The sequence below is a fragment of the Microtus ochrogaster genome, chromosome 24 (genome assembly GCF_000317375.1).
Source record: "Microtus ochrogaster isolate Prairie Vole_2 chromosome 24, MicOch1.0, whole genome shotgun sequence".
Classification (NCBI taxonomy): domain Eukaryota; kingdom Metazoa; phylum Chordata; class Mammalia; order Rodentia; family Cricetidae; genus Microtus; species Microtus ochrogaster.
The window spans coordinates 9,841,732-9,861,838 of NC_022024.1; the positions used below are offsets into that span (position 1 = coordinate 9,841,732).

The 20,107-nt window shown below is 46.6% G+C and overlaps 1 protein-coding gene across 1 annotated transcript in view; it reads right to left on the bottom strand.

The window, feature by feature from the left end:
• Window positions 1–700: 700 nt before the first annotated feature.
• The window catches only part of Best3 (bestrophin 3), a 37,391-nt gene continuing 17,984 nt past the window's right edge, over window positions 701–20,107 (bottom strand). The window contains exons 4-9 of the mRNA XM_005358033.2: window positions 19,554–19,708; window positions 17,996–18,073; window positions 17,380–17,532; window positions 14,176–14,256; window positions 12,386–12,537; window positions 701–3,950 (exon numbers count right to left, since the gene is read on the bottom strand). Coding sequence (XP_005358090.1) covers window positions 3,038–3,950; window positions 12,386–12,537; window positions 14,176–14,256; window positions 17,380–17,532; window positions 17,996–18,073; window positions 19,554–19,708 — 1,532 coding nt within the window. The 3' untranslated portion in view covers window positions 701–3,037. The remainder of the gene's footprint in view (window positions 3,951–12,385; window positions 12,538–14,175; window positions 14,257–17,379; window positions 17,533–17,995; window positions 18,074–19,553; window positions 19,709–20,107) is intronic.

The window sequence follows — 20,107 nt, forward strand, 5'->3', positions numbered from 1 at the left end:
TTGAAGCTTCTCAGTGGCAATTCATAGATTTTTCTTTGTACTGATGGTAAATTTTATGTTTCTCCATTTCATGTTATAGTGATAAAGAAAACATTTCTGTGTTTTCTATCACTTGGCTGAACAAGGCTGAAAGTGAATGCCTGGAGTAATGGAAGCGATGGACTGGCTAGACAAGACAATAAAGAAGGGGAGAAGAGGGGCTGGGGAGATGGCTCAGAGGTTAAGAGCACTGGCTGCTCTTCCAGAGGTCCTGAGTTCAATTCCCAGCAACCACATGGTGGCTCACAGCCATCTATGATGAAATCTGGTGCCCTCTTCTGGTGTGCAGGCATACATGCAGGCAGAATGCTATATACATAATAAATTTAAAAAAAAAAAGAAGGGGAGAGGAAAACCAGGGGCTAGGCAGTTCTAAATCCTTGGGCAGGAGAAGAACAGTTGGTGAGCTTTAACTGCACTAAAACTGAACCCCAGAGACAGGGCAGAGCTGTCTGTAGGAGTAGGGAGGAAAAACACAAGGGCCAGGCTTCACTGTTCACCCTACCATGCAGATTATGTTAACACACGACTAGGATCAGCCGGTTCTTGGATTGGTCAAACCCTGAAGACAATGCCACAGAGACCTATGACTGTTTGTCTGAAAGGATTTTCTAGAGCTCGGGAGAAAAAATGATCCAGGCAGGTGAAAAAAAAAATCAGGCACAAGAGAATAAATCCTTTTATTTTTGCAGCCTTGGCCATGCAGGATAAAGACTCATTCTAGAATGGAAAATCTCCTCCTTTGGGCTCTTTGAGCAAGTCATAATTCAGTTTTCAGCGTGAGGAGAAAAATGGGAGGCCATCCCAAAATTTGAAAAAATATTGAATAACAGAAAATTCTCTGGAATGAGAGTGGATAAGAGATGCACAGGAATAGATAAATGAACACCGTCCCGTTTCTCCATAAAACTATTCTTCTGTGTAGAGTTGACAACTGAGGATTTAAGGATAAAGACTGATTATTCTTCAAAGATAGCTAAGTAGAAACTTATTTATACGTGAGCAAACAGAGCCAAAGAAGCCAATGGAGGGATTTATATTGAAGCACTCAAGAAAAGTGTCTGAAGACAATGGTGACTGGGGAAAGGTTGGGACTCTGGTCTTTTAGAAACACCATGGGGCTTGTGTCTGTCTGTCTGTCTGTCCGTGATGGTTTGGGGATTACAGTCCTTTCTTGGGCGCTAACAGTATGGGCCAACATAGAGAACCATTCACCTACAGCACGTCTTCTAATCGCAAACCATTTTAGTCCTTGAAGAAAAGCCCCTGCTGAGAATTGAGCTCTTGTGTTAATGTCACTATAACCCAACACACCAGGACTCCAAGGTGAGGGAAGAAAAAAAGAGGCTCCCGCCAGCTTTCACAGGGAAAGGGGAGAACCGTGGCAAGGGCTCAACGACAGAAAGCTCTTCTCTCCTCTGTGACTGGAAACTGTTTGGGGCAGGGAGGATTCAGATAGGTTCCGAGGCTGAAGAGGTTTGGCACAAACCCGTGACTAGCCAGCCACCTTGGAGCGTCCTCTAGAATTTGGGGGCAAATCGCTAGCAGATTCAGGGTCTTACAGTGGCGTGGCGAGGAAGTGTGAGCCCAGCTATGTGGGTTCGGGAAAATGAGTTCTCCATTGCTTCTATTTTCATCTTTAAAATGGGGCTAAGGGTATGTCGGTCCCATGGGAATCCTTCAAGGATTGGAAACTCACATGTGAACTTCAGATACGGCTGCGTGGAGCATTGAGACAGCCAACCAAGCCACACGTCAAGTTCCATTATATGACACATGGGTAAGATGGCACCCAGAAAAGCCACACTTTTCAAAGCCGGGAGCTTGCAAAACAAAACGTAAGAACTTCTGAAAAGGAAGCTGGCAACAGTCTGTTGTCATCACGCAGCCATGGACCCTGTAGTCCACCCAGCTTAATATCCTACGTCATATAAAACAACCCAGCAGACTCAGTAACTGGTCCCATGCTGTGGCACAATTGGGATGTTTTTGCTTAAGACTGTGTGTGAGTTCAATAGAATGAAACCGTGTCATCCTTTGGGGATGTAGCAGTAGGCTATGCGGATTTCAGATCCTCTTGGACTCAGTCTTCTCCAGTATCCAAGATGGAAGAGCAGAAGCAGCAGGTTTGAGATGGTGGATACCATCGGCACACACGCACCTCTTTCTGCAAGGCTGGGATGCGTTCGATTCCTGTACCGGGCTTTACCAGTGTCTCGTAGTTTGAACACTGTGACAGCAAGTAAGCAACAGAGTTGAAAAGAGAAAATTTATATAACCTGGAAAGAGGGACAGATTAGAGTCACTGGAGGAGCTAGACTAAGGAAAAGGGCAGAAGAAAGATGGCAGAGAAAAAAGATGAAGAGAGAAAAATGAAGACAATAAAAATAGTAATGAAAGAGAGACAGAACTTTCTGATGCTGAGGATGTATAGGAGCTCAGGAAAGATGGTAACAATAGTTACAGAAAGTGTGGTTGGGTGGGCAGGAAGCTTCAGTTGAACAGCTCTAAGCAGAAAGGGTCTCTGGGCATGGCATGGTCTAGCCTTGTCTCTGTAGCTAAAGAAAGAGAGGTATGGGATGGAACCAGGAAAGAAATGGGACCCTTTGTGTCTGGGCCTTTGCTTCTAGGAGATTAGACTATGATCTGTATGGTCCTGTCCAAAGCTCAATCATGTATGGATATATAAGCCATGAACATTTATATGAGATCCCATATTTGGTTATGATAATTCATTTTGGGCCATACAACTTCCGTGAAAGCCCCTTTGCGTTAGACAATGTGGTTGCGTTTGAGTTTTGCAGGACCATAATGCCCTTCAGAGTTCTAAGCTTGTACAGTAGGATTATTTTTCTTTATATTTATGGTTGTGAGCCTAGCCTTTAACGGCTGAGCCATCTCTCCAGCCCAGGGTTATTTTTCTAAACACTGAAAAATAACAGCTCCTGGGGGCTGTCCCCAAGCTGGTACTGACAGCTGTGTAGAGGAGGAAGGTGAACTAGAACCAGGTCCTGGGGCGCTGCGGTGTTCCCTTAGGTGATTCTTCAGGGTGCTCGTTGTTAAACTCCAGGATGTCTGTTTCCTTAGTGTCCAAGTTTTCCATTAAGAACAGGATGTCAGGAGAGACCCCAGAGCTAGCCCTGGGACGGATTACGCTGGTCTCTGAGGATGTTCCCGTGTCAGGTAAGAGAGCTGTTCCGGGGCTCACAGGATCTGGACCTAAGTTTCCCAAGGAGGTGTGCCTGGACTCCCGTAACTCTGGAAGGCTCCACCTTTGGGGGAATCTGTCATCACACGGATCTTCCTCAAAGGTAAACAAGTCTCTTTCAGTACTGGCTGAAACAGCCTGAGGATTGCGGTCCTCAGATGGCGTCTCCTTCCCTGAGGGGTCTTCCTGCTGCTCGGTCCTGCTAGGTTGCACCCCAGTGAACTCGAGGCTCAAGATGGAGGCAGCAGAGTCCTGATCATGGCTATCTGACGAGGACCCCGGTGCTTCAGCCGCTGTGATCAGGACCTCAGGGACCTGGGGAATTTTGGTAGGGGAGGCCCTCACACTGGACTGCGGGGTCAGGCTTTGCAAAGTGCTGGTGCGGCTGGTCTCCCTGATGGTGGACAGTTCGCCCATGCTGGAATGCAGTTTAGGGCTGCCCTCTAGGGAGTGGGATTGCTTCCGTGTAGGAGAGGCTCGGTGGGGATTTCTCGGAGGCACGTCCAACAGATCCCGAGCTGGGCTGGGCGGGAAGAACATGGAGCTGTCGCTGGCCTGCCTGCCGAAAGTCCTCCTCCTGGGGCTGCCGGGGTGCTCGTGGGTACTCAGGAAGCGCTTGACTCTCCTCATCACCGAGCGCCGGTGGCCGTGCTTCTCATAGTTCCATAGCCAGTCCTCCTCGGGGAACTCGGACCCGGACAGCCTGAAGCGCGAGACAAAAGACAGTAGCTGCAGGACTGAATTGTGGGCAGTCTCAAAGGCGACTCAGGGCAACTGCTACTTTACACACCCAACGTGATAACCGAGGAATGTAAAAGGCAAGAATGTACGAGCACGTGTTCCATTAAGGATAAAGCGATGACATTACCATATATCTGGTAGCCTCTAGGAAATTCTGCTGAATAGAAGTCCCTTACTCCCCTTATCACTGGGAGCTACATTCCAAGATCCCCGGTGGATTCCCAGATAGCACCAGACCATAGATGGTAATGCCCTTTCCACCTTAGCTAAACACGTACTAACCACGTGGCTATCACTTTATTTATTTATTTAGAGACAGACTCTCACGTATTCCGGGCTTGCCTCAAACTTGCAATATTGCCTAGGATGAGTTAAACTTCTGGTCCTTTTCTCTCCACTTCCCATTTTGGGATTTATAGGCTGGTGCTACCGTACTTGGCTATAACTTGCTTTTTAATTAATCTTTTAATTGTGTTGCCTGTGTGAGAGTGTGGGCACACACGTGCCATGGCATGCTTGTAGAATGACCTCGGGGGGGGGGGAGTCATTCTCTCCCTCCACCACGTGGGTCCCAGGGCTCCAACTCAGGTCATCTGGCTTCCGTGGCCAGTGCTCTTACCAGCTGAGCCATCTTGCCCATCCAGCCATAGCTTTGGTAGCATCAACCATGACAGCAAAACCAGCATGGGTAATTTTTCTATTCTTAACAATATCCTAAGTCGCATTCTTGTCCATATTTTAAAAACTTAGCATATTATTTTTTGTTAATCAAGGCTTTCATTTTTCACTCAAGGGAACATTTTACAGCTTCTCTTAGACACAGCCAGACACTACCAGCATCACTACTCTTGTGTGTTAAACAGATTCATAAACTAAGGTATCCCTGAGCACAAGCTTTGGATGCAGCGCCTGTTGGTCGGAGGACGGTGTTGGCTCGTAGGTGAGGGGCAGGTAGGGCAAGCACACAGATGCACTGGACAAAGACGGACACACAGCCTAGGTGAGATAAAGCGTGATGGCTCAGGATATAGCACACCGTTGTGAACGGTATGCGATTTAAAAATCTATGAACTGTTTGCTCCTGCAACCTTCTGTTTAATATTTTTGAACTATGGTTGAGTCTGTGTAATTGCAATCTGTGGAAATAAAATGGTAGAACAGAGGGGATTTCTGTACACTTAGAAAAAGGATGAAAATGAAAGAGTAACACCATAATGTTAGGATGAAAATAGTTTTATCCATACGGATTCCCTCCCAGAGTGTTGGTGACCTTCAGGGACTTCCCAGATCACACTTTGGAAATTACTGTTCTAGGAGCTTGAATGTTAGTATGTGCTGTACAAAACCTGTGTTCTTTTGTTTTTATTAGAGTTGAAATAAAGACAGATTTCCCCAGGTCCCATCATTCCCCACCATTCCATAAAAAAAAATAATATGACATAGCTAATGGTGTGGGAGGTCCTTCTGTCTATGTGTTGCTTTTATTGGTTAATGAATAAAGAACTGGCTTGGCCTATAGCATGAAAGGAGGAAGGCAGAGTTAGAGAGACGCCATGGAGCCACCCGAGACAGATGCTGGGAATTTTACTCAGTAAGCCACAGCCACGTGGTGATATACAGATGAACAGAAATGGGTTAAATTAATATGTAAGAGTTAGTTAATAAGAAGCTAGAGCTAATGGGCCGAGCAATGATTTAAATAATACAATTTCTGTGTGATTATTTTGGGTCTGAGCAGCCGGGAACCAACAAGCAGCTCCTCTGACAAACAGCTAAACTCTAGAGACTGTCAGAAGCGGTGGGACGGCTCAGTGGAATGAGTGCTTGCTGCATCAATCTGGCAACCCGAATATGACCCCAAGAATCCAAGCAAAGGTGAAAGGAGAGAACAGACCTATAAAGTTTCTTCTGACCTCCACACCTGTGCCACTGCATATGTGCCTTGGCTTGTGTGCTCACCCTCCCCTGCCCCATAAATGCAAAAAGAGAGGGGATGCAAATGACAGCGAACGCTCATTTAACTATCATGATAAAGATGTCAGTTTATGTTGCTATTGTTACCAACACTTTATGGACAGGTATTGAGGTCTGGGAGATTCACTGTGCCTGACTAGCTAGGGAGGCCAATGCTTTCTGTTACTTTCTCCTTTGGTATAAAACCTGCCACCCAGGTATCAAACAACGCGCTAGAGCCCAGGACAGAACAAAAAGTAAAACGCAGACCTTAGAAGGAACTGAGACATGTCTCCTGAAAGCTCAACATCTCTGCTGCTCAGTTTGGACTTGAGAGGAGAAGTCAGCTCGCCATGGAAAGGAGATGTGGAGGTGAAGTGGGCTGGGCTCTCTCTGTGATTGGGGTCCCTGGTAGGTTTGCAGGATTTGCCGTGGCTAAGGATTTTCCACTGAAATGCTGACATTTAATGAGTTTACTCTTTTTTAATCTCCTTCAAGGCTAAAATAAAATGAGCCAACGAGGCAAAGAGGCCCATTGGGTAGTGAGGTCTACTCCTTCCTCAGATTCCAGGGTTGTCCCACACCTCTGTCCACTTCAGCCTTAATGGGGGTTTGGAGAACAACTTAAACACTTGTCCTGAAATGCCAGTTGCTCACGCTGGCCCAGGGAGCATCAGCAACCCTGCTGTGACAGTCCAGGGCTGGTGATCATATCCATGGTGACAAGCTACCTTATGCCAGGTGCGTTTTCTGTGACATAAAGGAAAAGGCTGGTAGAACGCAGGTGAGACCTGGAAAGTGTAAAGAGAACCGCCAAAAAAAAAAAAATCGCTTCTGTGGTTACGAATGAAAGATGGATGAGATGATCACCCAGCTCGATGTCCCGGGATGGTGCCCGATTACAGCCCCGTGCTGTTATTCTGAAGCCCAGCAGTGTCCTTGGCTACCGGATAGCCTCCTGACCCTCCCTCCAGAGTGGGTGCAGATCCTGTTACATCTCCTTGGGAGATGCAGACTCATGCTTCGGTGGCCTCAGTGACCCTGCTCATTGGGTTTCATTAGGTCAGCTCCCAGGACCTCATTAGTCACACTTCACAGTAGTCTATTTAGCTGGGGAGGACACGGCGAGTGGCAAGCACAGTTGCTCACTAGGGCTGCCACGCTGGAGGTGCTCGGAGACGTGAGGTCACGCTGGCACTTTCTCTTTATAGGACAGGCATATGCCCTCTACTTGGGACACTATTTCGGGTTGTCTCCCTTAACTACATGTAAGGTACCCTACCTGGTAAGAGGGACGTGGTTTTCCAGGAAAGAACAACAACAACAAAAAAAACATCTGTAGTAATATTATTTCAAAACTTTGTGACGTAAAAGGAAAAAGCAAACAAAATAAAAAGCTGGGCCAGCAAGATGGCTCAGTGGATAGAGGCATTTGCTGCCTATCTGGATTGAGTTTGAACTCTGGAACCTGTGCGATAGGAGAGAACAGGTACTGGTAACTTATCCTCCGACCTACACACAGACACACAGGGGCGGTGGTGGCGCATGCCTTTAATCCCAGCATTTGGGAGGCAGAAGCAGACAGATCTCTGAGTTCGAGGCCAGCCTGGTCTACAAAGCGAGTTCCAGGACAGCCAGAGCTGTTACACAGAGAAACCCTATCTGGGGAGGGGGAACAGAAAACAAAACCAGAAACACACAGACGACACACACACACATGAATGTGCACACACACCCTCCCAAATAAGTGTGAAAAAAGTAAAAGGCTCCAACTGTGCACTAGTGTAGTGATACATTGTCACCTACAGTCCCCTAGTCAGGCTGCAGAAAATGAAGACAAGCAGGTGAGCGGACGCAGAAAACCTCAGCTAACTGACCCACACTGGGGAGACCCGCCGAGGAGACCCCTTTGTACTCTCCTGCCTCCTAAGACTGTGGTGTGGACACACGAGGTTCATCTGCTACACTGTATTGCTAAATTTACCTAGCCTCTACCGTGAAGAATCTGCTGCATCATAGACCTTCTTACCTACAATTTTAAAGGAGGGAGATGGCATACATACAAATATTTACGTTTGAAATGAAGTTTCTGTGCTGGCAAATTTTCTGCAAAGAAATCGGGCTGTGCAGATGAAGAAGGGATGAAGGCATTCCATGCCAAAGCAGTGCCTCAGACTAATGAGGCAGCGGGAATTAGCAAGCTTTTTAGTTAGTGGGAAATGGGATGGTGTTGGTCACGACTGGGATGATCACTTTGGGGTATGCTATGAGGGTTTGGACTTTGTCCTCCTGGCTGAAATCGTGTGGTTTGGGAATTGCCTGCACGGGAAAGGCTACGTGAACAGCAGTGTCCATGAATGCATAGGGTAGGAAACCCGCCTTGGAAATGTCCCACGCTTCCAGCCTGAAGCTGGACCTTTGGAAGGACACTTGAGGTTTCACGTATCTCATGATGAAGTTAGAAGTGTCCTCAGGTCTTTGTGCCAGGACGGAGCTGGAGCAAAACTCCCCGGGGTTAGGGAATGATTGACCTTTCTTCTGAGTGCTGGCGCCAAAGACTGTCGCTGCCACTCAGCGCCTGTCCTCTCTCTCACAGTCATGGTTTTCGTGGGTTTTGATCTTCTTGTGTTTCTGATATATAGAAACTCAGCTTAAGGACAGAATGCCCCGAAGATCAAAGCGGTTATCATAAAACTGAGACAAAGCCCAGGGCCCGTTAGGCTGTTCTTGATTGCACTATGCAGAGAGACTTCAAACTGAACCTATTGCCTCCACCTCCCAAAGTACCGGGATGATCCCTTCACATCTGGATGATGATGGGTGGGACTCCGAGCACACCAGCACCCTTGTTTCATTTTTAAAGTGTAGTTTTAGTACATGCCAGAGGTGCAGAAATAATAGCACCTAAACAGTCATAGCCAGAGCATTACAGGAGAGGACAGGAGCGCTCTCATTACGTTACCCCGTGTTCGGGATGGCCAGTTTGTGTTTCGGAACTCATTTGGACTGAGATGGGTTGTGACAGGACATACATGGGAACTGCCATGGAGCCACTAGCTTCCAGAGGTGGAGAGGGAGCCTTGTTTCAACAGCAGGACGAATGACTCTGGGACTTGAGAGTCAGGATGCTGCTGCCCAGGCTGACACTAGCTGTGCAAGCGTCGGGAGACTCGCGGGGCTCTCTGTGACTTAGCATCACACATGGTAAACTGATAGTGGCGACATTTCCCCTGCCTTCCAGGGTGCTTGGGGGATGAAAAGGGTGGCGCGTGTCGGAGGGCTCTGAAGAACAGAGGTTCTGAAAGGAATCCTGCCAATCACTGGCAGCTCTCAGAAGCAGTCCCCAGGTGCCCAAGGAAGCAATAATGCTCGCCTGAAAGTCCTTTTTCTTCTTTGAAAGAGTTCTTTAAAAACTGTCATGGCAGCTGGGAGCTTCCCCATACAGTTAAAAAAAACCTTGGCTAGGACTACTTAGCAGCTATTGAACAGTAAGACCAGGGCATTAGGTCTTACTGTGTGTGGGAAGGCTGGCAGAAGCTGGGAATTTCAGGGATGGGACCCAGGGCTGACTGCATGGCAGGAGTTAGAGATGCAGGTAGCACTGGTCCGCCCTGACCTTTCAGCCTTGCGTTTGTGCCATTCGTTAGACACTGCTAACTCCATTAAGTCACCCATACACCAATATGGGACACGCGGGAAGGAGAAAGGTGTCCTGTACAGTCTGCTTCCGAAAGAGAGAGGAAGGGTAGGAGGGAAAGCACGCAGCGGGGCAGACGATGCTCGCTGGAGCTGTTTTCATATCCAGTGTTGAGAAAAGATGGATAGCAAAACCCAGTGTTTCAAAACATCTGTGGAACACCCACCGACAAGACCATCAGCCTCAGAGCTAAGGGTGAGCAGTGGGGACTGTTCAGAAGCTTGCTCAGGGTGCAGAACAGTCACACACACACACACACACACACACACACACACACACACACACACACACATTACTATAACAAGGAAGAGGCAAGAGCCTGGCTTCCAAAGACCACAGCTCAGTGCCTACTTCTTAGGGTGTTTCTGATATATAAAGACCAAAACTGCCCCTGCCAGATGACTTAGAAGACTTAAGGTGGTTTTGTTTGTTTGTTCGTTTGTTTTTCAAAACAACTCTGTCTTCGCTAGTGTAATGACGTCATTAATCGCACAGGTGTCTGCACTAGTGTAGTGATGTAATTTAGTGCAGAGCTTCGGAAAGATGGAAGGACAAACCCCACCACGCTGACCATTCTTCGTTCCACTTTCGAAGTGGTGTTTGGACAATTTAAATTCAAACAGCAAAACGTCATCTTGACATACCTGACATGAGGAGTGGAGGAGAATGATATTTAATATTGTGAGTTCCATTTTTTTTAATGTCAGCTTTATTATTTTAAAGCTGCAGTGCTCTCAAAGTTGCGGGCTACACCGGCAAGAGCTGGTGATTTGCCTGAGCACCTGTCAGGGCTCAGGCCTATGCAGAGGAACAGTTGAGACCTGGGCAACAGAGGTATCGATCCCACTAGAGTGGAACACTCTTAGTTTTGACCTTCCTCGTGGTGGAATGAGAGTCAAAGCTGCAATTGCAGATTTACAAATGCACAAGTAACCCTCACGCTGAGCTGGGAGGCAAGGGGCTAAGGATTATGAGGACATTTCAATGACCGTAATATTATGACCACCCAGACTTCCCTCTGCTCCATTCTGGTGGACAGTTCCTAGGAGCAGAGGATCTTGGGAGGCATTTAGGCTGGCAACTGTACTAGAACCTCGACCTTCCCATCACCTTTCGTGGCCTATTTGAGAGTTCAGAGCAGGATTTATGACAAATTTGGTGTACTACACCTTTCCCGAGGCATATCTAATTTCACGCTACCACTTAGACTACAGCCAAGCCCTCTCCCTGAGCACACTGTATTCTGTAGATGTTCTCTTGGAAAGAGAACTGCGCCATGTACACCTCTGATACCATTTAAAGGTAAGGACCGAGCAGCAAGGTGACCCCACGCTGGCAGACGGAGAATCCCCAAGCTCTGAAATGATGAACTTAGTGCACATCCATCTCCTTGGGAGACTTGCCTCTCCTGCCTTCCTCGTACAATCAAGGGGAAGAAAATCAATGTGCCGAGAGTACATTTTGTAGGAGCTAGTGGCTTAGAAGTCAGGCTATTTTTAAGTGGTCCATAACACCAGCATGCAATCGTGTATACCAGACTATGTATTTTCTTATAAGGCTAAAATAAACTATTTGAGCATAGTGGGCTAAGTAAGACATGATTACTGAAATACCAGTCTAGAAATACATTTAAAGATCTTACTAAAGGTTTGTTTGCTGCAATATGCATCTTCATGTATTTGAACTAGTATAATCTATTGCACCATCTTGAATAAGGAGGACCATAATGGACTGGAAGGATGGGTGGGTCCAGCCTCAGAAGCAAGTCTGTCTTACTGTGGGCATCCTTCTCTAGGCTGGTGGGCACCTACACGAGTCTCCAGGTGCCTGACTCTCTCTCACCGCTTACCACAGCTCCTGACATCCCACTTTCAGGCATCTCTTGCTTTGACTTTTGAAGGGCTTTGAGCTTCAGATGCCCCTTCTGAAGGAGAGTGCCACAAACCATTACTTATGAGGATTTGGAGTCGTCTGACCGAGAGCATAGCTTTACAGGATAGAGGTTAGACATCTAACATGGGGAGTCAGGAGCCAGGGCAGTGATGGAGCAGGGGAGAGGGCACACCGGCCACAATGGGACATGCACTTGCTTCACAACCTCAAGACCGGTACAAGATAAAGGCAGCCCACAAGACCTGTACAGGATAAAGCTGGCCTGAATTCCAGCACAAATGAAGGGGAGGTGTGCTTTTAAGGCCCTTCCCCTACTGTTGAGCTAGGAGAGAGAGAGAGAGACACTTTTTTTTTTTTTTTTGAGGCTGTGGCCACTGACAGGTTTCCCATGTTCTACTGCATATATTGGCAGCATTAATTAGATGTTGAAGGGAAGGGGGTGGGGGAAGCAGAAGGAGGAGAGAGAAAGAAAAAGAAATAATAATGAGATTTTTGGGGCGACATTGGGGAAGTTGGAGAGGAAAATGGAAGGTGGATATGATCATATTTTATTGAACATATGTGTGGAACTCAGCTTAGAGATGGCCTCCTAGGTCATTCACAGCTGCCCCAGAAACGTGTATAACTGTGGGTAAAGGTACCCGCTGTGTAAGCCAGATGACCTGAGTGACCCTGGGAACCCACACAGAGGCAGATTGAGAGAACTGACTGCACCAAGTTACCCTCTGACCTCCGTGTGCACGACACGGCTCATGTCTCCTCTGTCATATACATAGGCCTACATACACACACATCATACATTTTTTTAAACGTTCTCCTAAATATCAAAGATTTAAAAAAAAGACCATGCTTACCCCATTTGGATTGTTGAGCCCAGAAATGAGGGTATGCAATAATCAGCCGCTGCCAGTGTGTAGGGGGGCCGAGCGGCAGAATCATCCCAATAAATATCCTTCTTCATCTTGGGCAGGCTCATGTGCATTTCGTCCACAGCTAAGAGGGAGACCTAAAACCGTTGTCGTATTGTTAGAGCGGCATAGATGGGTGGGGGGGTTTGCGGCAGGCCGAAGCGAGTTTGAGAACTACGGGACACTGAGCGAGTATACAAAGGCCCAAAGACCGACGTGCTACAATGAGGGAGTAGCAGGAACATGTATGTGTTCTTCTCTGCTCAAAAACTCTGGGCAATGGTGTAAGTGGAGTGTGGAGCTGTCCAGTCTTCGTGCACCTCCTGGCCACCCTTTGTCTACATGCCTTGGCATGGAGCTTCATGTCATCGTCTGCAAGGCTCCTTTCTCTTGGTTTCTCAGTTACGGTATTGCCTTGGTGGCTCCCGGAGAGCCGCCATTCAGCACCATAGAGCACAGAGAGGTGGACACTCTCAGTTCTCCCGGCTATAACCGACAAGTACACCTCTGTCTCCCAACACTTCTTGTATGCCCTACTTTCCTCTTCTCTCTCTCCTTCCTCCCTTCTTTGAGACAGGCTCTCGGCACGTATCTCAGGCCACCCTAGAACTTGTAATTCTTCTTTCCCAGGCTCCCAAGTGCTGAAATTACAGACTACGCCACCAGGCCTGGCTAAAGTAGTGTATCAACAGACCTGTATCACGGTGACAACCTCTCTGTCTTGGCTTAGGTAGAGTGACAAATAAACCATTAAGCCTCTGGGAATCCAGTTTTGACACAGAGAGGGAAACATTATGCTTCTTCCCCGACAGACTGGCAGGGCTTCAAACAGATGGATGGGGTAAAGCCCTCAGACAGAGGTTCTGAAGGCAGCCCTCCCTAGAAAGAGAATTCCCTTGTGCCTTTATGAGCCTTTATCAACAGCACTGTTTCGGAGTAAGGGGCTCCATTCATGACTGCAGATGCGAGGAAGAAACCAATGCAGCCTCGGTTCCCACCCCACACAACTGGTTACTGGGGTCTGGTGGGTTATGTTCAGGAATTCACAGCGGATTATGTCTGGATACCATTTTATGTTACTGTTAATCTCCCCCAATGACAAATCAAAGTAGGTAAGAAAATGAATTATAATATCGCTCTGTACTAAATGGAAGAGGACAGACGGTGCCAACAAAAATTCACAGAGAGCCAGGCGGTGGTGGTGCACGCCTTTAATCCCAGCACTCGGGAGGCAGAGGCAGGCGGATCTCTGTGAGTTTGAGGTCAGCCTGGTCTACAAGAGCTAGTTCCAGGACAGGAACCAAAAGCTACAGAGAAACCCTGTCTCGAAAATAAAAATAATAAAAAAATTCACAGAGAAAATCATCTTGACTTAATGGGCGCTGGGAATGAGACCCAGGACATTTTAGGTCCCGAAACAAACAATGCAGTGCATGATCAGGCTTCTTCCATGATTGCCTAAAGATCTCAGGTCCGGAGTTGGGCAGTGGTGGCGCACGCCTTTAATCCCAGCACTCGGGAGGCAGAGGCAGGCGGATCTCTGTGAGTTCGAGGCCAGCCTGGTCTCCAGAGGGAGTTCCAGGACAGGCTACACAGAGAAACCCTGTCTCGAAAAACCAAAACCAAACCAAAAGAAACCAAAACAAAAAAGCCCCTCACGTCCAGGAGCCTGTACCTAGGATCCATTTACATGTGATTTATTGTTATTGATCACAGAGGACAGAAACGTTCCTTACCTGCAGGTTCCTGTCAATACACCAGTTTGTTTCAAAATCGTCATCGTCTTCTCCAAAGGGGTTGATCAGTTGCTCGGCAACCTGCAGTCGAGATCACAGTGCGTGTGAAGACAGAGAAGGAATCTGAGGTTGACCCCTGCTTCAGCTGTTCCTTCCCTGTCATTTTGTAATACGCATCCTCCAGGACAGTGGGCTGCTCTCCAGATGTTGATCGTCCAGCAAGCCCCTTCACGGGCATGCTCTGCGGATGGACCCGTCTGCTCATCTAGACAGCGCTGCCCTACCCCAGGGAAGCCAGGAGCTTTGCGGAGCCAAAGGAAACTGAGTACTAAAGACCATTAACTACACGCAAGGCGTATATCGTCTGAGCTTTTGAGAAGCCCGTAAAGGCCCAGTTGATGACATGAGGCTAAACGGCAATGAAAGACAAAATGATGAGACATGAACAATGATGCCCAATAGCCAGCTACGAGACATGACTGCACCTGAGAGCTGGAACTGGAGGCTAGTCTAGTTTTACATTCAAGATTCACCCTTATCTAATAGTTAGTTCTGTTCTCCTTTGAACCATTTAGCCACTTTCTGACCATGACATCTAACATTTGGTCTGTACTAAATATTCATACCACGCTTTTGGATGGAATAGCCTTTGAAATGAGAGGCTTAGATGTCAAATATAACCTCTTTGAACAATTTTTTTTAACTTGTGAATGTGTTTGTATGTGTGTGGCAGGGGGAGTATTGGTTCCAGATGGGAAGAAAATTTTTAAGTGAACAAAATAAAGGTATCGTTTCATTAGTTTCTAGATCCTGAGACAATTTGGTGAAAACTTTGCCCATTTGGGGTTGGGGAGATGTCTCAGTGGGTAAGGGTGCTTACGCAGCAAACACAGGGGCCTGAGTTCAAACACCCAGCACCCAGGTGAAAAGCCAGGCATGGGTGAGCATGTCTGTAACACCAGCAATGTAGGGATGGATACAGGTAGACTCTGAGAGTTCCTGGCCCAGGTAGCCTAGTGAAATGATAAGCTTCCTATTGAGTGAAAAACCCTGTCTCAAGGCAATAGGGGAGGGAGGGAGAAGAAGAGGAAGAGGAAGAGGAAGAGGAAGAGGAAGAAGAAGAAGAAGAAGAAGAAGAAGAAGAAGAAGAAGAAGAAGAAGAAGAAGAAGAAGAAGAAGAAGAAGAAGAAAAGAGAGAAGGAGGAGAAGGAAGAAGAAGAGAAACTCTCAACTTTGTGCTCTGGCCTGTACATACATTCAGAAGGGTATATACCCTGCAAACTCACATGTGTATCACACACACACACACACACACACACACACACACACACACACACACACCCCACAGGGAGTCCTACATTAGTCCTGGCAGTAGCTTTGGAAGTCCTTCATTGCTTGGTGTGCCAGGCTATCTTCCTTTTCTTGCCTGAGGTTTTGCTTAAATGAAATAGGCCATTGTTTCAGACCTGAAAATATTTTTGTTCATTGTTTCAGACCTGAAAATATTTTTGTTATGTTCATACTTTTCACGTTTATTGCATTGGTCTTGTATATATTATTGCAGCCTGTATTTAGTAGTCATAATGACACATCTGTGTATTGAACATGTCACGAAGATGACTTTACTGGAGCACCATTTGCAGTAAGAAAAGTCAAGGTGTTTTCCACACTTTGGATAGAGCTGTTCTTTGCAAATGGAGACACAGTCCACTTGCGTGGGAACTGTACTTTTATTACGCTGACTTATCTTGAACAGGCCACGCTTGTGTCTTTTCATATTTGGCTTTTGAAAAACAGTTTACAGCCGGGCAGTGGTGGCACATGCCTTTAATCCCAGCACTGGGGAGGCAGAGGCAAGTGGATCTCTGTGAGTTTGAGACCAGCCTGGCCTACAAGAGCTAGTTCCAGGACAGGCTCCTAAGCTACAGGGAAACCGTGTCTCAAAGGGAAAAAAAAGAAAAGAAAACAGTTTATAGAGGAAAGGAATTTAGACACTTTACCAAAAATGGAGCCACGAACCTCTTTATGGCTCAGCCAAGCATTTTATATGCAAACAAAGCAGTCAGACAGTTACTGAGTTCAGCAGGACGAAGAGGGAAGAGACAAAACAAGCCAGAAAGGAACTGCATGACAGGAGAGTCGAGCATTCGGATCAACTGTGGCGACTGTATGTTGATAAAGTAAAGCCCACTTTTCCCTCTGAGAGAGCCAGCCGTCTCTCTTGCTCTTTCTCGCTGTCATCTGCTTAAAAATATTTTTGCCATTTAAAGGACATGTTGTTCGTCATTGGAGTATAATTTAAAGTGCCAACACACTTATGAAGCGTCAAACCAACAAGAGAACCAGTATTTGCAGGGGAACGTGTCCCAACCCTAAGACCTGACCATAGGTGGCTGTTTGGAAGGCCAAGTGGTTGGAAATTCCGTTTTGTTAGACTCTTTGAAGGTATTGCTGGATTTCACTTTACTTAAGGAAACTGTTGCTTTTGACTTTTTTTTTCCTGTCACATACTTCAAGGGATGGAGAGTCAAGCTTCTGATATATACACACTGACATCTCAGGAGGCTTGGGATTGGTGGGGGTCGGGGGAACAAATACGGTTCCATACCCTTGACTGGATGAGCTGTCCTCACGGCTCTGGCATGCTTTTAGATTCCTGGTAAACTGCATGTCACTGCTAATCCTGATGTTTCTGCTTTTAATCCCGATGAGCTTCTTTTCTGAACACGGAATGTAGTTAACGTGTAGGGCAGCTAGTGGAACTCAGGGGATTGCTTATGAGTCATGGAGTGGAGCAGAACCGGGCTTCTATTACGGTATTAAAGCTCAGGTCTGCTCCCAAAGACTGATGTTTCCCCTGTTGTTTCCTCTGCCAAGCTGTGCCTAAAACCCAGCACAGGTACAGCTGTTACTTTAATTATGTTACTTCAGCCTAATGGGCACACACAGAGACTTGAAGAAAAATCAATAGTTCTGAGAGAAACGCCCTTCTCGTCTCTTCGCATGATGAACTGCTGCACCCCAGCCTCTCTACCCAGAACTTTAACCCTGATGGAGAAGCAACCACATCTCTGAGCTATTACACCATCACATCTACCTTTGAGTTATGCATGAATGATTTGCCAAAGACTCAGCAGAGGAGAGTTTGGAACGAGGGGGGGGGCGGGGTTCCAGAGTGCCTTGGGCACCAAGACTGTGGACTACCTTGAGCCATCCCGCGTAGAAGAAGAACTGGAGGAGGGTGAAGATCGGAATGTACAGGTCTAAGTCATGGCCCGCGTAGCCTTTGGTGGGATCCAGGAACTGCCTTCCAATGAGGCACGCGAAGAAGAACGTGTAGACCGCCAGGGTGACAACCTGGGACAGAGGGAGACCCGAGGGAGGGGTCAGTGCTAGCTGCCCACAGAAACTATGGTGCGAAGTGGGCAGGTGGGGGTGATAAAGCCACATGCATGGGATGTGGGGCGATAACTCGGTCAATAAAGTACTGGTAGTCCACACATGGGCCCCCGAGTCCAATTAGAAGCACCCTTATAAAACGACAGGAGTGGTGGCTTGTTCCTGTAACCCCAATTCTGGGGAAGGGGTGAAGATAAGTAGATCCTGGGGCCTCACTGGCCGGCAAGTTTAAATGAAAGATGGCAAGGTATAGGTCTCAGTTAGCAATCTTATCTATAAATAAATAAATAAATAAATAAATAAATAAATAAATAAATAAAGTGGATGGCTTCAGAGGAATGACACCCAAGGTCAACCTCAGATTCCCACCCCACCCTCTGGTCCCCACCACCACCACGATCACACACGCAGTATTTGGTACCTGTGTGTAAACCAGCGGAATGCCAACCCAGTCATAGCCAAATAAGAGGCTGCACCAGGAGCGGTACCGATTCATCTCCTAAGCCCAAAACATGAAAACACACTTTATTCAAACGATGACCACAGTTATAAACACAAGCTGGGATTCAGAACCCGGGCACGCTATTGATGAACATGGCAGTAAATGCTAAGGCCAGCTTTGAAAGTTGTCCCCAAGGCTCCCGTGAAAGGAAAGTCCTGAGAATGAAAAAGGAAAGGGGGCCAGGCATTTTAAGCCCAGCACTGGGGAGGCAGATGCAGGCGGATCTCTGTGAGTTCGAGGCCAGCCTGCTCTACAGAGTGAGTTCCAAGACAGGCTCCAAAGCTACACAGAGAAACCCTGTCTCGGAAAAAAAAAAAAAAAAAAAAAAAGCAAAGGATACAGTATGGAGCAGTTTGTAAAAAAGAAAGTAAAATGATGAGGACATTTGGACATAATTTTTTAAAATATAAAAATATAAATATTTTATAAACATTTTAAAAATATTCTTAAGAAAAGGTAGAATGTTATAAGGATAAACTTGTTTTTCTAATCCACACTCTTCAACGTATAGACTGGCCCCAAGTGTTCAAAGGGGGCTAAGAAGGTTAATATTTTAAATAAGTAATTACTGGTTACTTTGGTATAAATTTGGCAAGCATTTCTTTCATCTCCTTAAAAACATTCTCATGACAGATATTAGAAAAGACATATGAATACATGCTAAGCCTTCTGCCCAGCAAACTGGGGCTTTAAAATGCTCCTATGGACAGAAACATCTATCTGTAACAGGGAGGCTGGAGAGTCATCGATCTCTTGCCTTATCCATATGAGACTGGATCTAATATTACCTCAATTTGAAAACCATTTACTCATTTTAACCTCATCCAAGCCAGAGACCATCAGGGCTGTCACAGCAGATTTTCCGCCTATACATTTCTCTGATGAATCCTGAGACCTTTTTCTTTGTTTTTATTGAGCTATACATTTCCCTGCTCTCCTCCCTTCCTCTCCTCTTCTACCCTCTCCCGTGACCCCCACGCTCCCAATTTACCCAGGCGATCTTGTCTTTTATTCAGCAAGACATTGTTTTGTTCCCTGGAGCAACAGAAAGGCTGATTTAAGGTTAGAGTATTCAAATCTGGGGGGAAAGGTTAAAGTTTATTCTTCCTTAGGTTTTTAGTCTGGGTGCCGGGGGTTCATCCCATCACCAAGAAAGAAAACTAAGAATTTTAATCTAGAATCCTCACGCAAGTGGTCGCAAAGGCCTGTGGGCAATGTGCCTCTTCAGAGTCTCTGGCAATCCTGGCTTTACCATTTCCCTACAAGCCTCTCACAGAATATGCAGTGTCGACAGTAGATGCTTCCACGGAGCCTGAGCTCACCTTGCTCACTCTCTGTTCTGCACACTGTGGGTTTCCCACCGTCTTCCTAGCTCTGCAGAATCTGGAGTGACGAGAGCAGACCTCTGGTCTGACCTCTTATATCCAGGGTCCTGGAGTTCTAATTAACATCTTCTCGTGGCTTACTAAATACTTACGGTCATCAATGATTGAAGGTCGACGCTGTCCCTGATTCTACCTTCATTCCGGGCTTTGGTGGCAAGATTCCCAAACCAAATGAAGGGGACCCAGTATTTCAGATGTGGTGATTTGAGGTGGTCGAATAATTTCCTTTCGTCTGCTGTCATAAAACCTTTACACAAAATAACAATAGGGATGTTATACACGCTTAGTGAAGCCTAATGTATTACCATAATTTTAGTATTCTATATAAACATACTGGGGTAGCGGAGGGTGCTAAAGAAAGATTCTTGTCTCCAGTGGTTTGTATTTGTGCTAGAGATGAAGAGTTTTGCACATGAGTTGTGTGCACGGACATACACAAATTGCACACACATTATATCTCCACTTGTGAAGCAATGCATCATCTTGGCAAGCTGATGGTTAAGGTAAGAAAGGGGACACATGAGTCTGGACAGAGATTCTTAAAATATGAGGCACAGGGGCTGGAGAGATGGCTCAGTGGTTAAGAGCATTGCCTGCTCTTCCAAAGGTCCTGAGTTCAATTCCCAGCAACCACATGGTGGCTCAC